Here is a 23,273-nt window from a genome sequence, read left to right on the forward strand (position 1 = left end):
GTCACATGACTAGGCTACAAAACACTAGGGATGTATTGCTTTGATGCAACTGATTTGGAACCCATTATCTAAACTCCCTATAAACCCTTTGCCCCTTCCAGCCCCTAGTAATTGCCATTCTATGTTAAGATTATATTTGGCTTTTGTATTTTTAAAAAAGATTTACTTATTTATTTGAAAGGCAGAGTTACAGAGAGGCAGAGGTACAGAAAGAGAGAGAGAGTGATAGTGAGAGAGAAATTTTCCATCCACTGGTTCATTCCCCAAATGGCTGCAATGGCCAGGACTTGGCCAGGTTGAAGCCAGGAGCCAGCAGCTTCTTCTGGGTCTTCCCCATGGGTGCAAGAACCCAGGGACTTGGGCCATCTTCTTCTGCTTTCCCAGGCACATTAGCAGGGAGCTGGATTGGAAGTGGGGCAGCTGAGACTGGAACTGGTGCCAATATGGGATGCTGGCACTGCAGGTGGTGGCTTTACTTGCTACATCACAATGCCAGCCCCTAATGCCTCCTTTCTCATTCTAATTTTATTTAAGTTTTTTCCCTCTGTTTTCTTTGTTAATCTGGCTAAGAATTTTGTCTTTTCAAAGAACCAACTTTCTCATTTTTTGATCTTTTATTTTTGTTAGCTTCACTTATTTCTGCTCTGATTTTTATTATTTCTTGCCTCCTGTTGATTTTGAATTAGTTTTGTTCTTGCTTTTCTAAGTCTTTGAAATGCATCATTAAATTATTTACAATGTTTCTATTATTTAATATATACACTTACTGCATTCTGCTTTTGCTGTATCCCACAGATTTTGATATGTTGTGTTTTCATTTGCTTCAAGAAATATTTTGATTTCTGGGTCCAGAATTGTGGTATAGCATATTTAGCCACTGAATGTGTTGCCATCATCCCATAACAGAGTGCCAGTTCAAGTCCCTGCTCTCTGCTTCTGATCCAGCTTCCTTCTAATACACCTAGAAAAGCAATGGAATATGGCCCAAGTACTTGGGCCCCTGCTACCCTGTGGGAGACTCAGGTGGAATTCTAAGCTCCTGGCTTCAGCCTGGCCCAGCCCTGGCTTTGTGGCCACTTGGGGAGTAAACCAGTGGATGGAAGATCTACCTCTCTTTCACTCTGTCATTCAAATCAATCAATCAATGATTTTTCTTATAAAAGAAAAATTTTGTCTTCCTTTTTAATTTCTTCAGTGATTCATTGGTCATTTATCAGAGTGTTGTTCAATTTCCATGTATTTGTAAATTGCTCCTTCTTGTTGTTGATTTTTAGTTTTATTTATTTGTGGTCTGAAGAGATGTCATTTTTTTAAATTTGCTGAGACTTGATTTGTGGCCTAATATGTGTTCTACCCTAGAAGATGCTCTGTGTGCTGATGAGAAGGACACATTTTCTGCAGCTGTCAATGTCAGGTCCATTTGCTCTGTAATGTGTCTTTGTTGATTTCTGTCTGGGTGATCTGGACATTGATGGCGTGGGGTGTGGAAGTCCCTCACTGTTATTAGGGTCTGTCTCTCCCTCCTTTAGGTCTAATACTGTTTGCTCTGTGTATTGGGTGGCCTGTGTTGTATGCATATGTATTTACGATTACAATATCTTCTTGCTGGACCCAACCTCTTAACAACATAGAATGTCCTTCTTTGTCTCTTTATAGTTTTTGGTTTAAAGTCTGTTTTATCTGGTTCTAGCCCATTTTTGGATTCTATTTGCATGGTGTATCTTTTCCAGCCCTATATTTCCAGTCTATGACCTGTGAAGTGAGTGTGTTTTAGTCAGCAATAAGTTGGGCCTTATTTTATTTATCCATTCAGCCAATCTGTATCTATTCTTGCCAGAAGAATTGAACCCATTTATATTCAAGGTTAATACTGATAAATAAGAACCAACTCCTGGCATTTTTTGATTGCTTACCAATTGTTTAATATATTCTCTATTTCTTTCTGCCTCTTGTTATTATTTTTGTGTTTTGGTTGCTTTCTGTCATAAGATTGAGTCTCTCTTTTGCATATCTGTTAGTGAATTTTGTACTGTGTTTTCCTGATTGCTGTGATTTATGGTCACATCCCTCTTACGTAGGACTGCTGTTGGGATTTCTTGCAGGGGTGGTTTGCTGGTGAGGAAAGGCCATGCCCCTTCCGCACTTCCAAAGGATAGCTTAACTTTGTGACTTGTTATGTAACTCCACTGTGGTGGGAGAACGCACTTTCTATGATTTCAATGCTTTCAAGCATCTGGAGGCTCACGTTAGGCTTGGCTTGGGGTCTGTCCTAGATAACGTTTCACGTACGCTGGAGGAGGATGTGTGCTCTGCTTAGGGTGGAGTGGTTTATGCCGTTGCAACAGTCTTCTATCTGCTGACTTCTGCCTTTATAGAAAGCGAGTGGCAGTCTCCAGCTACCATTATCAAATGCTTTGCTCCTTGGCTCCTGGCTTCATCACAGAATTCTGCAATCCTTCCGTGTCCTCACCATCAGCACACGGTTCCCGTCTTACGCAATAAAAATTGTTTTCTCGTAGACCAGACCAGGAGAGTCACAGATGAAGGTCATGGCAGGGTTGGGTTCTGATGCGGACCTTCCTGGGCTTGAGGCAGCCACTGTGTCCTCACGTGGCCTCCCCTGTGAGAATGTGAGTTGGGGATGGGTGGGGTGTGGAGACGAGAGACAGCTCTGGTACTTTTTTCTTTCAAAGATACCAATCCTATCATGTCACAGCTCCACTCTTTTGACATTATTTGATCTTCATTACTTCCTTATTCTCTGTCTACTCTCACAAGTTTAGGGTTTCAGCATACAAATTTGGGGAGACATGAACATTCCATCTGTATTAACCCTATCACTAACCGTGCCTCATGGTCACAGCATATCTGCTGCTGTTCCAACATTCACTTCTGTGCTCCAGACACCAGAAACAAGGCAAGGGAAGACGGGCACTTGCTAGCTGAGTTCTATTTCTTTTGAAGAAGTGATCTCTGAATTGCTGCTCCAATTTCCCTGAATTTCATGGGTCACGGTCTTGTCCCATGGTTACTTCATCTTCTGGGGAGGCTGCTAAATGTAGCTTTTGTTAGCTAAGCTCTTCGTTTGCCCCCCAAAATCAGAGTTTGATTAACAAGGAAAGAAAAGGATGTTTAGGTCAGTGAGCAACTGGCAGTTTCTACTCCAACCTTCTCATTGGGCCATCTGTCACCTCTTACATGCTCATCTCAACCACAGATGTCCCCTTCTATGTCCTGCCCCGTGATTGCGTCCAGCTCAAAGCCCAGGACCCTTGGGTTGTTGTCCTGTCCCTCAGGGGCAGGTGGAGTTTGTCAGGGACCTGCAAGCCATAAACCGCAAAAACAAGTCATCCATCCCATGGACCACACCGTGGTGGGCAAAGGATGGAGATCGTCACAAGAAAACTGCACTCAGAAAACAGAGTGGGGGGCACCTTGTGATCACCACCCCAAGTTGGCTGCCTGGCAGTGGCCAGCCACTGGGCTGTGCTGTGTGTGCCCTCTGAGATCCTGTGGCCACACTAGAACCCACAATCAGTGTGCCAACAACCTGCTTCCTACTGGCAGTGAGTTCAGGGTCAGGACCTTGCGGCCAGCCGTTGGGTTTTTATTTGTTAGTAATACAGTAACTTTGTCTTCTCGCAGGGTATAGCACTTAGTCCATCATAAAGCCATTAACTCAAGGTATTAACTCTGGCCCAATCTGTGAGCAGGTAATCACTGCCCAGCCACCTGCCTCCTGGTATGTGTTTTGATTTGACTGTGAAATGCCTCACACATAAGAGTGTATATGATACACAGGGACTGGTAAAAATCAAAACCAGACCCCAGGTTGTCTTGACCCACAGGTGGGTAAAAAAAACAGCACACTGGGGACAGCGCTGTGGCTCAAGGGGTTCAGCTGTTGCCTGTAGTGCAGGCAACCGGTATGAGTGCCCATGTTGGTCCCAGCTGCTCCACTTCCACTCCAGGTCCCTGCTAATGCTCCTGGGAAAGCAGCAGAGATGGCCCAAGCACTTGGATCCCTGCACCCACGTGAGAGACCTGCATGGAGTTCTAGGCCCCTGGCTTTGGTCTGGTTCAGTCCTAGCCATTGCAGCCATTTGGGGAGTGGACCAGTGGATCGAAGATCTCTCACTCTCTCTCTAACTCTGCCTTTTAAGTCAATCAATCTTAAAGAAAGAAGGAAACCACACATTGTGGTGACTTAGAAGCCTGGGTTTCCTCTCCAGTGATGCTCACTCTCTCTTTCCGGTGGTCCCTAGCTTCTGGTTTTGTATTAATCATTCCTTTGCTTTTCTTTACACTTTTCACATATTTATATATTGCTTTAGAATATAGGATTAGTTTTGCCTGATTTTGCACTTAAAAAAATATTTTTTATTCATTTGAAAGGCAGAGTGACAGAATTAGAAAGAGTTCATCCCAAATGGCCTCAGCGGCCAGGGCTGGGTTAGGCCAAAGCGAGGAGTCAGGAGCTCCATCCAGGTCTCCCATGTAAACAGCAAGGACCCGATTACTTGGGCCATCTTCTGCTGTCTTACCCTCTTGTCCCGATTTATGAGAATTCTTGATTCATCCTGGACATGGATTCTATGACCATTGTCATTTACTCAACAGGTTTTTTTTAAAGATTTATTTATTTATTTGAAAGTCAGAGTTACACAGAAAGAGAAGGAGAGGCAGAGAGAGAGAGAGACAGAAGTCTTCCTTCTGTTGGTTCACTCTCCAATTGGCTGCAACCGCTGGAGCTGCGCTGATCCAAAGCCAGGAACCAGGAGCTTCTTCCAGGTCACTCACACGGGTGCAGGGGCCCAAGCACTTGGGCTATCTTTTTCTTTTTCTTTTCTTTTCTTTTTCTTTTCTTTTCTTTTTTTTTTTTTTTTTTTTTTTTTTTTTTTTGACAGGCAGAATGGACAGTGAGAGAGAGAGAGACAGAGAGAAAGGTCTTCCTTTGCCGTTGGTTCACCCTCCAATGGCCGCCGCGGCCGGCACGCTGTGGCCGGCGCACCGCGCTGATCCGATGGCAGGCGCCAGGTACTTCTCCTGGTCTCCCATGGGGTACAGGGCCCAAGGACTTGGGCCATCCTCCACTGCACTCCCTGGCCACCGCAGAGAGCTGGCCTGGAAGAGGAGCAACCGGGACAGAATCTGGTGCCCCGACCGGGACTAGAACCCGGTGTGCCGGTGCTGCAAGACGGAGGATTAGCCTAGTGAGCCGCGGCGCCGGCCATTTGGACCATCTTCTACTGCTTTCCCAGGCCACAGCAGAGAGCTGGATCAGAAATGGAGCAGCCAGGACTTGAACTGGTATCAATATGGGATGCTGGCACTGCAGGCATTGGCTTTGCCCACTGCTCCACAGCATCCCCCTTCCCACCCCCTTTTTTTAAGGCTGACATTGTTGGGCTCCATAACTGTTGATCCCAGCCCTCGCCCATCCCCTCTGCTCACTGGCACAGTGAATGTGGGGGGCGGGGAGAGCCACACTCCCAGTCTGATCTTCCCTGTGGGCTGTTGCCTGACAGAGAACTCTTGGCGGATGCAGACTGAGAAGGCCTGTAGGCTACTTTCTTCCATTCTCTTTGCCCTGATGTGCAGAAGCAGCTGGGGCCTTCCACCCTTCAAGTCTCCCATTACAGGCCCACAGCAGATTTGGAGGGCAGGGGCCAGGCCGAGGGGAACAGTCGTCCTTTGGTATCTGAGGGGAATTGGTTCCAGGGCTCCACCCCACTCCCAGGACATTTGAGTCCCTTATACACTTGGGCGGAGTATTTGCTTAGAAACCAACACCCTCCCATATTCTTTCAATACATTCAGGGTCAATTAGCACCAGTTAGGATCTATTGGGCAATCCAGGTGCACACGCCGCTTTTTTCAGGATGTCTGCTTTCCTGAGTCTGCTACAGGGCCGCTGCCCGCAGCCCAGTCTTGCTCCGGCCTTTCTCTGTGAGGTTCCACCTTTGTGAATAAGGAGGCAAGGGAACCAGGTCTCGAAAACTGCCTCCCTGGGGCTGGGGTTTCAGCTAAGCTGCTACCAGCATCCCATATGCACTCTGGTTCAAGTCAGGGCTGCTCCACTTCCTACATAGCTCCCTACAAATGAGCCTAGGAAAGCAGCAGAAGATGGCCCAAGTACTTGAGCCCCTGCCACACACACACACACATGGGACACCCAGATAGAGTTCCTGGCTCCTGGCTTCAGCCTGACCCAGCCCTGGCTGTGGTGCCCATTTAAGGAGTGAACCAGTGGATGGAAGATTTCTGTGTGTGTGTGTGTGTGTGTGTGTGTGTGTGTGTGTGAGTCTGCCTTCCAAATAAATACATCTTTTAAAAAACATGAAGGAAAGAAACAACATCATCTGCAGACGCTCGTGGCCAGGTGCATGCTGAGTAGGGCCAAGGGCCAAGACCACCGTGTGCAGAATGTGTGCTGAGCCAGAGCAGCGACTCCTGTGGGGTTGTAGAGCAGAGAACCTGGGGTTCCAAATACGCATCTCAGGGCATGATCTGTTTGTGAAGATGCGTCCCTGCTCCCCTTGCATATGCGCCCCATGGCTACGATGAGCCCCACAGCCCCCATCTGGGGGACTTGACTTTGGGGGACACATGAAGGGCACACAATACATTTCTGTGGGACTTCCCCACAAGCTCCCCCACCAACACCTACTTCGTTCTCACTGGCGTGTGGTTCACTCTCTCTTCGAGGGCACCTGGAAAGTGTAGCTTTTCAGCAGGGCAAATACTGCTGACCCCCAACAAAAGCAGGTTTTGTCAACAAGGGAGAAGGGAGACAAGGCCTTGGGTGGCAAGTCCAACGAGTTGGGGCAGAAAGAAGTTTGTCCCTGCAGAATCATTAGAAAGACTGAAAAAGCACGTGATACAAGGCTTCCAGAGGTAACGCTGCTCAATTGCTCTGATCAGCCTTGGAACCCCTGCCCCTGCTGCCTGCCGTGTCAGCGCACAGCCTCCGCCTGCCTCTTCCTCCAGTCACTCCCTCACTGGGGGCCTCCTCTGGGCACAGCCTTTTCGGGGAAGCTACAAGGGAAGCTGAGAAATGCAGCTTTAAGAATTTCAGGGGTTAAGATGCTGCATGTGCTGCTGGCACTGTGGCGTAGTAGGGAAAGCCAGCACCTGCGGTGCCGGCATCCCGTCTCTGCTATGGCCTGGGAAAGCAGTGGAAGATGACCCAAGTCCTTGGGTCCCTGCACCCATGTGGGAGACCTGGAGGAAGCTCCTGGCTCCTGGTTTCAGATCGGCGCAGTTCCGGCTGTTACAGCTATTTGGGAAGTGAACTGCTGGATGAAAGACCCCCCCCCCCCCGCCCTGCTCTGCCTCTCTGTAACTCTGCCTTTCAAATAAATAAGTCAATCTTTAAAAAAAAAAAAAGATACTGCTTGTAACACCTGTATCCCATATTGGAATAGGTGGGTTTGAGTCCCAGGTCCAGCTTCCTGCTAATGCACACCCGGGGAGGGGGCAGGTGAGAGTTCAAGCACATGGGTCCCTGTCACTCACATGGGAGACCTAGATTGAGCTCTTGGCTCCCAGCTTCAACCTCACCCAAACCAGCTCCAGCCGTTGCGGCCACCTGGGGAGTGAACCAGTGGATGGAAGACCTCTCTCTGTCTCTCCCTCTCTCTGTGACTCTGTCTTTCAAATAATAAAATAAATCTTTAAACAAAGAACCTGTAGATATGAGGAGGGGGCTGCCTTGCTTATGCTTTCCTTTTTATGTGTGTACAAGAGAGACCTTCCCTTCAATAAATACAAACAAGATCCTCCAACAAGCACAAAATACAGATTCTGAAATGCTAAGACAGCACTGCGTGAGGCTTGATTGCCAATGTCTTCTCCTGTTGATCCATAAAATATTGGTGCATCACACAATCGTGGGCTCCTATGGTTCCATGAATACACTGTGCACGCACTGGGAAGGGAATGAAAGATCCCGGGTGAGGCAGGAGCTTAGCTTTGTTTAGCTGTTTGTTTATTTAAAAATTTATTTATTTATTTGAAAGGCAGAGTTACAGAGAGAGAGGGAGGCAGGGAGAGAGAGAGAGAGAGAGAGAGAGAGAGAGAGATCATCCATCTGCTGGGTCACTCCCCACAATGGCTACAACAGCTGGAGCTGAGCCAATCTGAAGCCAGGAGCTTCCCCTGGGTCTCCCACGTGGGTGCAGGGCCCAAGCACTTGGGCCATCTTCTACTGCTTTCCCAGGCCACAGCAGAGAGCTGGACTGGAAGAGGAGCAGCCAGGACTTGAACTGGTGCCCCCTCCCCCCACCCAAGCAGTGTCTTAAATGCTGTACCAAATGCCTGCCTCACATGGATTTCTTACTCTTCATGGCCCCATGCTGTCTTTGTTTCTTCCCAGCTGACCCACACCTCTGCGGCCCCCACGGCTGCATTCTTGCTGTGGTCTCTTTATGTTGGAGCGCTTTCTCACCAGCCGGGACCCCTGATTACCTGCTGGTGTTAAGAGGGACTAAACAACTGCCTGGTAGCCTGAAATGATGGGAGGGGCTGCTGACTGATAGTCACATGGGGTGGTCTGGCTGGGCGCTTTCTCTGGGGGAGCTCCCACAGCCAAATTTCTCAAGGGAATTCTTCTGGCTTCTAGTCCAACATCTCCTTTCAGGCCCGACAGTGGACAGAGACTGGGTTCTCAGGTCCGACCTCCATGTGCTGGTGAGGATTGTGTTCTGCTGCAAACTGCAGAAGCCCAGACACATTATTCCCAGGGTGGCCCCAGGGTGGGTATATTGTGACAGACAACCACTGTACAAAAACCCTTCAAATAATCTATGGAAAATCTGTATTATGACATATCTGGTACACAGAGGGTCTCTGTCCACTTGACCTCAGCAATAGATGCTCAGAGATTCTCAAGATGGTACATTCCCTCCTTGGCACCAAATTAAGTTTATTTGTTTATTTATTTGAAAGGCAGAGTGACAGAGAGAGAGAGAGAAAAGAGAAAGAAAGAGAGAGATCTATCTGCTAGTTCAGTCCCCAAATGCCCACAACAGTCAGGGGTGGGTCAGGCCGAAGCCAGGAGCCTGAACTCCATCTGGGTCTCCCAAATACTTGAGCGATCGTGTGCTGCCTCCTAGGGTACACATGAGCAGGAATGGATCCGAAGCAGAGGCAGGATTCCATCTCAGGCACTCTGATGCCGGATGTGGACCTCCCAACCCACACTGCCACAATGCCCACTCGTAAATGTATCTTTTCATTATATTTTTGAAATACCTTTGTATGCTCCTGGCACGTCAAAGCTTTGTATGGGAACCCAGGTTTATTAGCCTGTCTCGATTTCACGATGGCCTCGGGAGATAACCGATGGGCTCGTTTCACAGCCAAGCTGAGGCAGCCGAGAGGTGAGGCACAGGCTGGGGGCGTGGCCTAGCCGTTCAGACACCCATGTCCTACCTTTGTTCCATTGCCAGCTCTGCCCCTGACTGTAGCTTTCTGCTCAGGCGGATCCTGGAGGCGGTAGTGATGGCTGCAATGACTGGGTTGCTCCCATCCATGTGGGAGGCCGGATTGAGTGCCTGGCTCCTGGCTTCAGCTGGGGATCACTGCAGGCATTTAGAAAGTGAACCAGTGGATGGGCCCTTCTCTCTCTCTCTAACTCTAACTCTATCTCAAATAAATAAACAGTATCAAAAATAGCTCAGGGGGCGGCGCTGTGGCGTGGCTGGTGGAGCCGTCGACTGTGGTACTAGCATCCCATATGGGCACTGGTTTGAGTACTGGCAGCTCTACTTCCAATCCAGCTGTCTTCTGTGGCCTGGGAAAGCAGTAGAAGATGGCCCAAGTCCTTGGGCCTCTGCATCTGCGTGGGAGACCTGGAAGAAGCTCCTGGCTCCTGGCTTCAGATCAGTGCAGTTCCAGCCGTTGCTGCCAGTTGGGGAGTGAACTAGCAAATGGAAGACCTCTCTCTCTGTGCCTTTTCTTCTCTCTGTGTGTAGCTCTGACAGTCAAATAAATGGATAAATCTTAAAAAAAAAAAAAAATAGCTCAGACAACCTGGCAAGGATCACAGAACTAGCGAGGAGAGCAGCTGGGATTTGTACCCGGGCCCCTCCCACTGCAGACCCTGCACCAACTCCTGCCTTGCTCCCATCAGTCTCCCGATCAGCAGTTGAGTGTGCTCACGCTGTGGAAGGCGGCCCGGCCCCGGTGCACAGCGGCAGGGGCGGCCTGGGTGGAGTCCGCCACACGCACTTCGGCACAGTGCCATCCCTCCAGGGCCAAACAAGAGCCCTGCTATCTGCTTCTCACCTGTGGCAGGTGCCTGCTTCTGCCAGGGACCAGGTGGAGTCCCTCTCCCACAAGGATCGCTGCTCCGGTGAAGTGGGCAAGCCGGGAGGGAGAGACGCCTGCCAGGGCACAGCTGAGGTGGAGGAGGGAGAGAACCTACGGGCTGCCCGTTCATTACCATGTTCAACTCTGGGCACCCAAGGGAGGTAGAAGTCTGCACACCCACACACAGACGGGGGCACTGAGACTCAGCAGCTTGTCCACACGTGCACAGCCGGAGGGGGACGGGGGCAGAGCCAGGACAGGGCCCACTGCGGTCAGACCTGAGAACCCAGACTCTGTCCACTGTCGGGCCTGAAAGGAGATGTTGGACTAGAAGCCAGAAGAATTTCCTTGAGAAATTTGGCTGTGGGAGCTCCCCCAGAGAAAGCGCCCAGCCAGACCACCCCATATGACTGTCAGTCAGCAGCCCCTCCCATCATTTCAGGCTACTGGGCAGTTGTTCAGTCCCTCTCAACACCAGCAGGTAATCGGGGGTTCCGGCTGGTGAGAAAGCGCTCCAACATAAAGAGACCACAGCAAGAATGTAGCCATGGGGGCCGCAGAGGTGTGGGTCAGCTGGGAAGAAACAAAGACAGCATGGGGCCATGAAGAGTAAGAAATCCATGTGAGGCAGGCATTTGGCACAGCATTTAAGACACTGCTTGGGTGGGGGGAGGGAGCACCAGTTTGAGTCCCGGCTGCTCCTCTTCCAGTCCAGCTCTCTGCTGTGGCCTGGGAAAGCAGTAGAAGATGGCCCAAGTGCTTGGGCCCTGCACCCACGTGGGAGACCCAGGGGAAGCTCCTGGCTTCAGATTGGCTCAGCTCCAGCTGTTGTAGCCATTGTGGGGAGTGCAGTGCTGGCATCCCATATAAGTACCAGTTCAAGTCCTGGCTGCTCTACTTCTGATCCAGCTCCCTGCTAATGTGCCTGGGAAAGCAGTAGAGAATGGTCCAAGTGCTTGGGCCATTGCACCCATGTGAGAGGGTCAGATGAAGCTCCTGGTTCTTGGCTTTGGCCTGGCGCAGCTCTGGGATTGTGGACATCTGGGGAGTGAACCAGCGGGTGGAAGAAATATCTGTTTCTCTCTGTCTCTGTCTCTCTCTCTCTGTAACTCTGACTTTAAATTAAAACAAAAAAAAGAATACACCCAGCCCATCTAGCCTGTTAGGAACATGAAGAATGCGATGATGCAGGTGAGTGAGCTTCCTCCAAGAAGACCAAACCGTTCCTGCAAAAATTCCTGTCTCACCATTTGAACCCTGAAGAGACATTTTTGTAAAGAATCATTAAAGGTTGGAATAATTTCAGATGTACAGAAAAGTGCTAGTAGAATTCAGAGAATGCCTGTGGTTCCTTCACCCGGCTCCCCCACTGGGAGCATCTTCTGTTACCCATGCATGCTTGCTGTGGCTCAGGAGCTGGGGTTGGTGCAGGACCAACCCCAAGGACCCCTCAGATGATGTCTGATGTGGAGGGGCATCTTGGAGGAGCTATCCTCCTCTTTCAAGAAGCCAGTGAAGTTCTTTATTTGTATTTCATTTTTTTCTAGTTTGTCGTATCTATCATCTATGTATTACCTATCAATCCCCTATCATCTCTATCATCATTTATCTATATGTATCTGTTTATCATCAGCATCTATTACTTATCTATCTTCTATCTATCCATTATCTATCTTTATCTGTCACCTATCCATGACCTGTATCATCTATTAATCTATATGTATCTATCATCATATCATCATCTATCTACCTATTGTCTATCTCTATCTATCATCTATCTAGCTAATCACCTATATTTTTTCATTTTATTTGAAAGGGAGAGAGAGAGAGAGAGAGAGAGAGAGGGGATCTCCACTGCTGGTTCACTCCTCCCTCAAATGCCTGTAAGACTTGGGGCTGGGTTAGATGGAAGTCAGGAGCCCAGAACTCCACCTGGTTCTGCCACATGGGTGGCAGGGGCCCAAGTACCTAAGCCATCATTGTCTGCCTCGTAGGGTAAATATTAGTGGGAAGTTGAAATTGGAAGCAGAGCTAGGACTCGAACCCAAGCACTCTGATATGGGACGCAGGCATCCCAAGCAGCATGTTAATCACTGTACCAAAGCCCAGCCCTAGAAATGTAATTTTTAAAAAGGAAAAAATAAACAGGTAAAATTCATTTTCAGCACATTGCATTTAATCCAACACATTCAAAACATTCTCATTCCCATGTGATCTGTACGAAAGGAATTGGCGGGCTATATTCTATCTTTGTTTCATGGTTTTTGAATTTGATATGGACTTTGCATTTCTATGTAGTAAATGAATTTTTAAATTTTCCTTTTACTAGAAAGGCAGAGAGACAGGCACAAAGACAGAGAGACAGAGGGACAGACAGAAATCTCCCATCCACTGGTTCACTCCCCAAGTGCCCACAACAGCCAAGGCTGGGCCAGGCCAAAGCCAGAAGCCTGGAATTCATCTGTGTCTCCCATTTGGGTGGCAGGGACCCAAGTACTTGAGCCATCAGCTGCTGTATCTCAGGATGCACTTTAGTAGCAAGCTGGATGGAAAGCAGAAGAGGAACCAGGCTCTTTGATAAGGGACACAGGTGTCCCAACCAGCGACTGAACCGCAGTGCTAAATACCTGTCCCACCAGCCGTATGTCAAGTGCTCAGCAGCTAAATGTGTCAAGTGGGTGCTTCCATCCACTGTTTCTTCCATCCACTGTTTCACTCCCCAGTTGGCCGCAATGACGGAGCTGTGCTGATCTGAAGTTGGGAGCCAGGAGCTTCTTCCGGGTCTCCCATGAGGGTGCAGGGTCCTTCTGGTGCTTTTCCCAGGTGCATTACAGAGAGCTGGATCAGAAGTGGAGCAGCTGGAACTTGAATTGGTGCCCATGCTGGCATTGTGGGTGGTGGCTTAACCCACTACGCCAAAGTGCCAGCCCCAGAACTAAGCCTATTATTCCCATTTTGTTGGTGGCACAACTGAGGTGTGAGGATCAGGTATCTCCTTTCTCTGTTGGTGTGAAACAAACCATTTCCAAAACAGCTATTTGTTGAGTCTGCACATTAGGCAGATATTGTGCCTGCTGCAGTAGGTCCCTTGCACATCCTAGATGGGTCTGCTGGGGGGTGGGGATGGGAATGACTGCAGGCTGTCCTATCATGGGCTGGAGCTCCCAGGGCTGGCCTGGAACTGGGGCAGTGTCATCTTCCTCCCCCCAACCCCCCCTCCCCACCCCCCCGCTCATTATAAGGCCCAGGCAAGCCACAAGGATTGCCCAGATGGAACAGGGAGGGGTGGGAAACAGAAACCATCTGTTTATATTGGGGTCGATGTATCCTAATGCGGCCACCTGTTCTGACGGACCTAAGCGGTACACCCAGGTCTCAGCCTCACCCGCTTCCCTCCCTCTATGCAGCTCCCTTCCCCCTTTGTTCAGGATGCCTGCTCACCTGGACAGCTCCTTCCCTCAGCACTGCACAGCCTGGCTTCACTCCCAGCCGTGCCCCGAGACTCTGCAGAGCTACCAAGCCCTGCTCTATGTTTCCAGGGCTGCCTCTGCTTCCCTGGCCTTTGGCCACTATCAGTTGAGGAACTGAAGGACCCAGCCTGGGGTGTGCTCTTTCTGCAACACTCCAGAGCACCTCCCATTTAACTGGGCAGGCTGGGGGCCTTAGGGTTCAGGATATTTATTAGGAAGTTTCCTTAGGATTCATACCTGAGCAGGGGACAGGAAGGAAGCAGGAGTGGACCAAGGGAGACCTGGAGCAGCCAGGCACACCAACTTTCTCCACGGGGAGTCCCGTGGATCCAATATCAAAGGGACAGTGTCCTCAACTGGGTGGAGATGCTAGGCTCTGGCAGTCCTGCTGGGACAGTCAGTGGGATAAGGACCGCCCCGAGGGGGCGTGGCCTCGGGCCAGGTGGCTTCTGCAGCGGAGGCAGTGCCGGAGGGGGTTGTGTGCTGCAGGCACTGCTGTGGTTGGTTCCTTACAGGGCAGAGGAGCAGATGGGGGCGGTCGTCCTCCAGCTGGAGGGCCGGGGGAACAGGGCAGCAGAAGGGAGGGTTTTACCCCCATCCGTGAACTGGGGAGCTGGGAGTTCTGGGCCAGGGTCTCCTGAGGACTTTTTGTCCTTGGATCAACCCTCAGGGACAGAAGGGGCATTTCTCTACTCCCTCCTCACTGCCCCTCACCACACTCCATGGTCCACGCTGCTGTCAAACTGCATTTCCAAAAGGCAAATCGTAAACGCGACAGCCTCCGCTTAAAACGTTCCTAGGAAAGAGCCCTGGCTCAGGCCCACCTCAGGCACCTGGTCAGCCCCGTTCAGACAGGTCAAAGCAGGTAGGTGGGTCTCAGGCCTTGGCACTGGCGGTAGTCCCTGTCTGGCTCCCTTTCCCTGCAGATGCTCACCGAAACGCTTCCTCTGTGGCCGTCACGCCTCAGCTCCAAGTCACCTCTTCCAGGGAGCCTTCTCTGACTCCCCCCCCCCCCCCCCCCCCCGATATTTGCTGCTATTCAGCGCTGACCTAGGTTCTGTGCTCTATTCTGAGCAGTGAGGGTAACAGCACGAGGTCGGGAGCCCAGGCCGTGCGAGAGAGACAAATAGAAAGTGCCTTGATTTGCGAGGGTAGAGGGCCGAGAAGGTGAGGGCCGGCAGCGCCTTGCAGTTCAGCTCCCCGCGGACTCTCGGGTGCAGGGGCACAGGTGTGGGCGTGGCAAGCCGGGGGCTATGGGGGTCGCTTCGGCCGCCCGCCCCGCAGCCCCGGAGGTGCGCCCGCCGCCAGGTGCGCCGGCCGCCGGGGAGCCGCCCTGGCCGCCGCGCTTCCCGGCGCGGGGAGGGCCCGGCCGCGGCCCCGCCTCTGGGCCGCCCATAAATGAGCGGAGCTGGCGCGCACCTGGGGCGCGGAGTGCGGCTCCCGGGGACGCTGCGAGGGCTCTGCGCGTCGCCGGCGCGCTCGCGCTGCAGCCATGCTGTTCTGGCACACGCAGCCCGAGCACTACAACCAGCACAGCTCCGGCAGCTACCTGCGGTAAGCGCGGCCGGGCTCGCCGCTCGGCGGGACCCGGGCGCGGAGCCGGGGGCCCGCCCGGGGCCACACCCGCCGCGTCCTCGCGCGCCTCCTTAAACGGCTACTGTCCGAGAAGAGTCGAGGCAACTTGCAGTGCCCGCCCGGCGCCCGCCACGGGGAAGTCGTGGCCGGTGGCGCTCTGCGGAAGCTCTTTTTCCTACTGGGAATTGAGCAGCGCTCTTTGGAGGGAGAAGCAGCGTTCCCCGCCGCCCTGGTTTAGGCAGCAGGGGCCCCTTCTGCTCCGGGTCCTGCGGGGTGGTTGTCTCAGTCCCGCAGCTGGCCGGGTACTAACGGGCGCGGTCACTTCACTCTTCTGCGCTCGCCGGGACCAGCTCTGGCCTGTCCAGTTTGTTCGATGCGCCCGACTTAACCCAAAGGCCGTTTGCTGAGGGCTCAGGGAAAGTGAACTGCGAGCCGAAGGAGCCGCGGGTGCTGCGCGCACCTGCCCTGCGGGCCTCTGTGGTCCCCGCCTAGCCCGCGCTCCGATGTGTCCGGCCTGGCCGTCCTTCCCGAATTCCGGTGGGGACGGGCCAGGGGGCCCCAGCACAGCACCGGCTTCCAGGAGGCAGAGGGGTCAGCGGGCTGCACTTGGGGCATCAGCTGCTGCGAAGGGGTAGCCGGTGCAGGCGGGTCTGCAGGGCTGCCAGCCACCTGGGGGTGGGGGGTGTCCTCAGAGGGCGGTGCCCTGCGGGATGGGCGCTTCCCTGGAACCCAGTGACCATGTGGCCATAGCCCCTGAGTGAGTTTGAAGGTGACCCCGAGTAGGGGGAACAAGTGCAGCTGAGGTGCCCCTGAGACCTACACTGGGGCCCAGTTCTCCCTGTGAGAGGGAGGTGTAGCTTTGGGACCTCAGATACCTCTTAGGGTTTTGCTACTGGAAGAGGGTGGGAGGTGCAGGTCCAAGGTGCTTGGTTCCTGGCGAAAATTTTGGGTCCTGGCTCCCCCTCTCACTCTTTGGAAGCTGGGAGCTTCACTTTCCTAGGGGTTGACCTTAGTGTGGTCCCTGGATCCTAGAGTGGAGGTCTTGTCCTCCTCCTTGCTTTTTGGGTCATCTGCTCCCAGAGCTTCTGAGAGCCGTGCGGCCTCGCAGGAGCTGTGGCCTGTACTCTCTTCCCCTTTGTGTTTGATGTTCTTGTGACTTTTATTCCTTGGCAAATAAGGATGCCAGGCGTGAAACAAGTTACTGTTGAGCGATGGCCTTTCACCCCCACCTTTTTTTTTTTTTTTTTTTAATTTAAAGGCAGCAGCCCGTGGATTATTAACTTGCCATGGTCTGGGCCGACGTGAGATTATGCAATCCCCAGGTGAGCAGAGGCCTGCTTGCTTCCAGTGTGTTCCTAGAGAACCACACAGCCGGGAGCGGGTGCTCTGGCTCACGGAAGGCGCTGTGTGAGGCCCTGCGCTGTCTTTGGGTGGGGGGAGCCCACACAGGGCAGGTTGTCCAGCTGCGCCCGAAGCCCTGTTTTTCCTCTGAGAATTAGTTAGACCTCGGTGGGGTGTGTGCCAGGTTGTGTTTTAGTGACACGCATTTACGATGTTGTACGAGGAACAGATTGTACTGGTGACTCTTGTGTTTGTACAGTGGAGTGGGGTCAGCCGATCTGATTCATAACCCGGGACCCACGAAGGGAGGAGGCTGATCAAGATAAGCACCCTGGCGCGTTTTTGGCACACGTTTCTGCCCTGCTGACAATTTAGCGAGTCTCTGCTGCAGGTTGTTCGTGTTCACAAGGATTTCTTTGTCCCTGGCAAGGGCATTTTGAAAATACATCAAGGAACAAGGTCCTCAGCGGTGGGCGGGCCTGAGGTTGATCGCTGTCATGGGGAGGGTGAGTTGTATTTAGAGGTGGAAGAAGAGAGTCTTGAAGTCTCTGAGGATTTTAAGCTTAGGTATGAAAACTGATTGAAGCTGAAGTTCTCCCATCTCGGTCTGAGTTTGTGAGATTGCTGTGACCCTGACTGTGGGTTCTGAGCCAGCCGTCGTCTTTTTAGGATTGGAGGGACCTCTCAACCTGGGCCGGTGACACAGATGTCATTTGCATTCTCTTCAGAGCCCCAAGGACAGGGCACAGCGTCTGTCTGAGAAGTGGCTGATTAATAGAATCATCGATTTGAAAGCAAAAAGTGTTCCGATTCTTATTCGAAATGCAGGAGTTTGTAAGGATGGGAACTGGATGAACTGTCAGGGTGCGTGGGCCACTGCTGGGCTCTGCGGCCGAGCAGATCTCTGCAGGCTTTCAGAGATTTTGTGTTTCACCTCCCACAAAGCCTGACCGCGGAGTCAAAGTGGAATGCCGAAGGGAGTGGTTCACCGTGTTGCGGAGCACGGCTCCCTGAGGCGCGCACCTGCAGCCGGCTGGCTGTGTGCCCATGGGCTCACCGGGTCCTGTGCTGACCACCACTCCCCGTGTGTTGCAGTGATGTGCTCGCGCTGCCCATCTTCAAGCAGGAGGAGCCCCAGCTGTCCCCGGAGAACGAGGCCCGCCTGCCGCCCCTGCAGTATGTGCTGTGTGCTGCCACGTCCCCGGCCGTGAAGCTGCACGAAGAGACGCTGACCTACCTTAACCAAGGTAGTAGCGGGAACCCTGGGCTGGGGCGGAGCTGGGGTTCACAGTGGGGCATCGGGGTGAAAGATCCACGGGGCCCCATTTCGATGTTTCCCGGCTGCGTGACCTCTGTGCGCTCAGCGTCTTCATCCGGCAAACAGAAGCATTCATTGCATCGTCACACTGACCGGGCAGAGCGTCGTCCCTCCTGCGATCCCTTCAGAAGGCTGTTCTGTCTGCTTATTGTGGCCATGACTGATGAAATTTGTAGACATAGATTGATCCAGGTGTGGGTTTTCTTTTCTTTTCTTTTTTTTTTAAGATTGATTGATTTGGGGCCAGCTCTGTGGCATAGTAGGTTAAGCCTCTGCCTGCGGTGCTGGCATCCCATATGGTCTCTGGTTCTAGTCCAGCTGTTCCACTTCCAAGCCAGCTCCCTGCTAATGGCCTGGAGAGCAGTGGAAGATGGGTCAAGTGCTTGGGTCCCTTCAGCCATGTGGGAGACCTGGAAGAAGCTCCTGGCTCCTGGCTTTGGATCTGCCCAGCTCCTGCTGTTGTAGCCATTTGGGGAGAGAACCAGCAGATGGAAGATCTCTCTTTCTCTCTCTCATTCCTACTCTATCTGTAACTCTGCCTCTCAAATAAAATAAATATTTTTAAAAATTGATTTATTTGAAAGGCAGACACAAACACACACAGAGACAAACAGACAGATATTTTCCAGACCCTGGTTCACCTCTCAAACAGCAAGGTCGGAGCTGGGCCAAAGCTGGGAACTTGGGGCTGCATCCTGATCTCCCAAGTGGGTGCAGGGACCCATTCATTTTGGCCATGATCTGCCGCCATCTTAAGCACATTAGCAGGGAGCTGGATTGGAAGCAGAGCAGCCGAGACTTCAGCAGGGGCTCCAATATGGCATGCCTATGTCGCAAGCAGCAGCGTAACGTGCTGTGCCACATCACTGGCCCCCAGATGTGGTCTCTGTTGGAGCTGCACCTGGCAGTCCCTGTCCTCACACAGCACAGGGGCCAGGTTCCCTGCCTGCCAGAGAAGCCACTTGCGTCCCCCAGGTCCTGGGAGATAGGGGCTTTGGTGTTTGGATTCCGACAGCAGCACATCCTGGCTCTGTGGCTTTGAGCTGCGTTTGCTTCTTTTCTGAGCCCCGGGATTTTGTGTAAAATGAGAAGTGCGATTCCTGAGGTCTGAACGGGTGAGGGTATGTGAAGGGGGTGGCGTGACTGTGGCTGCTCCACAGCAGCTTCCCGGTGTCAGGAAGGGGTGGAGGGGCTCGGTGGACTCTGGGGGCACCCGATGGTAGGGAGCTATGCTTGGCTGCAGTTCGTCGTACAGCTGCTGCCGCATCTCAGTGGAATTGTGACCCCTCAGTCTAGGGAGCCCCTGGGGCTGCAAGGCCAGTGTGGTCACCAGGCGCTCCCGACTGCTTCCGGACCAGGAAGCCAGCTTGGATTCAGCAGGTGGCCCTGTCTGCCTCTGGCTGGAAACTGTGCCCTCCTGTTGTTTGTGGGGCTCAGTGTGTGGCACAGGCTTGCTCCTCTGGGCACTCAGCTGTGGAGACCCCCGTCTGCCTCTGGGAGGCCTTGATGGGAGGGGGGTGGTCCAGTGGAAGAACACCTCCTGTGTCTGCTGTTACTGGAGTAGCTTCTGCCCCTTGCCTTTCTTTCATGGAAGGTCAACTGCTGGCCACTTGCTTACCTTTGAGCAGTTTCTTTTCTGGGTCTCTGCTTTTTTCCTTAAGTACAGTGGGACTCAGATGGGATGCTGGCGTCACAGCTGGCTGCTTGCTGCTTAACCCACTGAGCCACAACACCAGCCCCTCTACTCTTTCTTTTTCACACTGAGCTCATATGCTTTATATACTTGCCCTTGCTTTTATTAAACACTGTTTTCCCAACAACATTTTTCATTATTGTCAGAGTATCCTAAACATCATTTAAAATGTTTACATTCTTCTTGTTATTCAGAGCAGAATATTTTCATAATAGCTGGAGGAAAATACACAATGCAATTATTTTGGTATCTCAGAATAGAAAAGAAGCAGAGAGCTGAGGCTGCCTTTTTTTTTTTTTTTTAAAGATTTGTTTATTTATTTGAAAGGTAGAGTTACAGAGAATGAGAGAGAGAGAGAGAGAAAGAGAGAGATCATTCATCTTCTGGTTCACTCCGCAGAGGGCCACAATAGCCAGGGTTGGTCCAGTTCAAAGCCAGGAGCTTCTTCCAGGACTGCCACGTGGGTGCAGAGGCCCAAGGACCTGGGCCTTCTTTTGCTGCTTTCCCAGATGCATTAGTAGGGAGCTGGATCGAAAGTGGAGCAGCCAGGACTCGAACCAGCGCCTGCATCGCAGGTGGCAGCTTAATCTGTCACAATGCCAGCCCCTGAGACTGTCACTATATCCTCAGCTTTCAGCTTGTTGCCTCCAGAGTAGGTGCTCCATGAATATTCAGAGAAATAAGAAATAGAATGATTTATTTACACTTTATTTTTCTACCTCGTGGTCTTTTTCTTTTGCTATTGTCAGTGTGCTGTACTGGATATCTTTCCAACATGCCATATTTAAACAGTCTGTTCTTTATGTCCCATGACAAATAGATTTTTATACAGTTTTTTATTCAGTTTTAAGACTGTTGTGACCAGTTGAAAAGTTTGCTATTCATTATTTATTATTGTGCTGTCTCCGTGATCTTTTTTGCATTGTTTCTTTCTTTTTTGTTTTTTTAAAGATTTATTTATTTATTTGAAAGTCAGAGTAACACAGAGACAGAAGAGGCAGAGAGAGAGAGGTCTTCCAGCCACTAGGTCACTCCCCAGTTGGCCGCAACGGCTGGAGCTGTGCTGATACGAAGAAGCCAGGAGCTTCTTCCGGGTCTCCCACATGGGTGCAGGGGCCCAAGGACTTGGGTCATCTTCTACTGCTTTCCCAGGCCATGGCAGAGAGCTGGATCGGAAGTGGAGCAGTTGGGACTAGAACTGGCACCCATATGGGATGCTGGCGCTTCAGGCCAGGGCTTTACCCCTTACGCCACAGTGCCGGCCCCTGCATTGTTTCTGTAAGGCCCACATGCTTTTCCTGATGTCTAAAGCTCTCTGAAATCATGGCGGGGTGCTGTGTCTGTGAATCCAAAAGTTGTGCATTAAACCACTGGGGACCCACTGTGCTGCTCAGGGCATACCAAGGCCTTGATGGCTGTGGCTCCGGGGAAGGCATGTCACATCTGTGTCAGTAGGCTCACTGGTTGGTTTTGAATGTGGTAAAAATGGTTTGGAGAACAAAATAAGTCCTTTTCTCTGAAAAAGTCCTTGTCAGGGACAGACAGCTCTGGAGTAGAGGTTTACAAATGCCCAGATAGCTTTTTCTTTGTTGGTGGCCAAAGGTCACTGTGGCCTGATCTTTCCTGAAGGCTGGAGCCTCAGGGGTGGGAGGAGATACTGGTGGGGAGGGCAGAGAGAGCTCCAGGCAGTTGGTGCAGGGAATTCTGGCTTTGAGATAACAAATGACTTCTTCAGAGTGGCTTGCCTTGCAGAAAGCTTTGGTATGTTCCACCAAAACAACTTTTTTTCTTCTTAAGGCTGAGAGGGGGTGGGGTACAGAGAGAGCTCCCACCTGCAATGGCTGGTGCTGGGCTGGAGCTGAAGCCAGGAGCTAGGAACTCAGTCCAGGTATCCACCTGGGTGGCAGGGACCCAACTACTTGAGTCATCTCCATGGGAAACTGTAGGCAGGCAGTGGAGGTGGCATTCAAATCCATGTACTCTGACGGGGCCTGGGCATCTTAACTGCTAAGTCAAATGCCTACTCCCCCAAATGATTTTTTAGGCTTATTTATATATTTATTTGACAGATGGAGTGATGGGGGCGGGAGATATCTTAAATCTTACTGCTTCACCTCACAATGGCCAAAACCATTAAGGCTGAGCCAGGTTGAAGGCAGAAGCCCAGAACTCTATCTGGGTCTCTCATGTGTGTGGCAGGGACCCAAGTATTTAGGCCGTGTTCTGCTGCTTTCCCAGGTGCATTAGCAGGGAGCTGGATGGGAAGTGGAGCAGCCAGGACTGGAATCGGCATCCATGTGGGTTTCATTCATTCATGGCATGAAATTTGCTTTTGCGTGGAGGAGGCTCAGTGGGAAGAGAGAAACACTGTGGTAAAGGCAGGCCTGGGGTCAGCAGAACATGTTCTCAGTGATTCCAGATGACGAGGGCCTGGAGCACAAGAAATATGAGTGTGATCACTGGGGAGGTAGACCAGTTGGCCAAGCACTCCAATTGCTGGGCTGGGGTACAGGGTGTGGGGCATGGGGCATGGGGCAGACACCTGGGCAGATCGCCTTTTATAAAATGGGGGAAATAAAAATCCCTACAAAGTAGGTGTTACCAAATAGATAAAATGAGTTAATGCAGAGAGCTGGAAAATTGTGCCTGGCATGTTAGCTATTATTAGTAGTAAAGGGGAAACATTTCTTCCATCCTATTTTGGAAGTTAATAAGGCCATCCATTTGGAACATTGAGAATTTTTTTAAAAGCTTTATTTATTATTTGAGAGTTCCAATTATAGAAAGAGAGAAGGAGAAACAGAAAAAGATCTTCCCTCCGCTGCTTCACTCCCCACATGGCCACAATGGCCACAGCTGGGCTAATCTGAAGCCAGGAGCTAGGAGTTTTTTCTGGGTCTCCCAAGCAGGTACAGGGGCCCAAGCACTTGGGCCATCTTCTACTGCTTTCCCAGGTCATAGCAGAGAACTGGATCGGAAGAGGAGCAGCCATGACTCAGTCTGGTGCCCATGAGTTGACTGCGGGGGGGGGGGGGGTTAACCTACTACACCACAGACAGCGCCAGCCCCAAGAGAATATTTTTTTTTTAAAGATTTGTTTATTTATTTGGAATTCAGAGTTTCAGAAAGACAGAGTCAGAGGCAGAGAGAAAGAGATCTTCCATCCACTGGTTCACTCCCAAAATGGTTACAACAGCCAGAGCTGGGCCAATCCAGCAGAGAGCTGGGTTGGAAGTGGAGCTGCCAGGACTTGAACTGGCTCCTGTGTAGGATGCTGGCACTGCAGGTGTCGGCTTTACCTGCTACGCTACAGCGCTGGCCCACGGGATAATTTTTTAAAAATTTATTTTATTTATTTAAAAGGCAGAAATATGGGATGCAGAGGGAGGGAGAGAGAGAAGAGAGAAGAGAAGAGAGAGAGATCTTCCATCCATTGCTTCACTCCCCAAATGGCCACATCAACCAGGGCTGTGCCAGATTGGAGCCAGGAGCTTTCTCTGGGTCTCCTATGTGGGCGGCAGGGGCCCAAGCACTTGGGCCATCATCCACTGCTTTCCCAGGA

The 23,273-nt window shown here is 51.5% G+C and overlaps 1 protein-coding gene across 2 annotated transcripts in view; it reads left to right on the plus strand.

Moving 5' to 3' along the window:
• Positions 1–15,164: 15,164 nt before the first annotated feature.
• The window catches only part of TFCP2L1 (transcription factor CP2 like 1), a 49,468-nt gene continuing 41,359 nt past the window's right edge, over positions 15,165–23,273 (plus strand). For both annotated transcript variants that reach the window (XR_016231682.1, XM_051838603.3), the window contains exons 1-2: positions 15,165–15,338; positions 17,796–17,947. Coding sequence is in view for 1 of the 2 variants with exons in the window: in XM_051838603.3 (XP_051694563.1) it covers positions 15,277–15,338; positions 17,796–17,947 (214 nt within the window). In the remaining variant the exon portion in view is untranslated. The remainder of the gene's footprint in view (positions 15,339–17,795; positions 17,948–23,273) is intronic.

This window comes from Oryctolagus cuniculus, chromosome 3 (assembly GCF_051225735.1).
Source record: "Oryctolagus cuniculus isolate XC-2025 breed Fujian yellow rabbit chromosome 3, ASM5122573v1, whole genome shotgun sequence".
NCBI lineage: Eukaryota > Metazoa > Chordata > Mammalia > Lagomorpha > Leporidae > Oryctolagus > Oryctolagus cuniculus.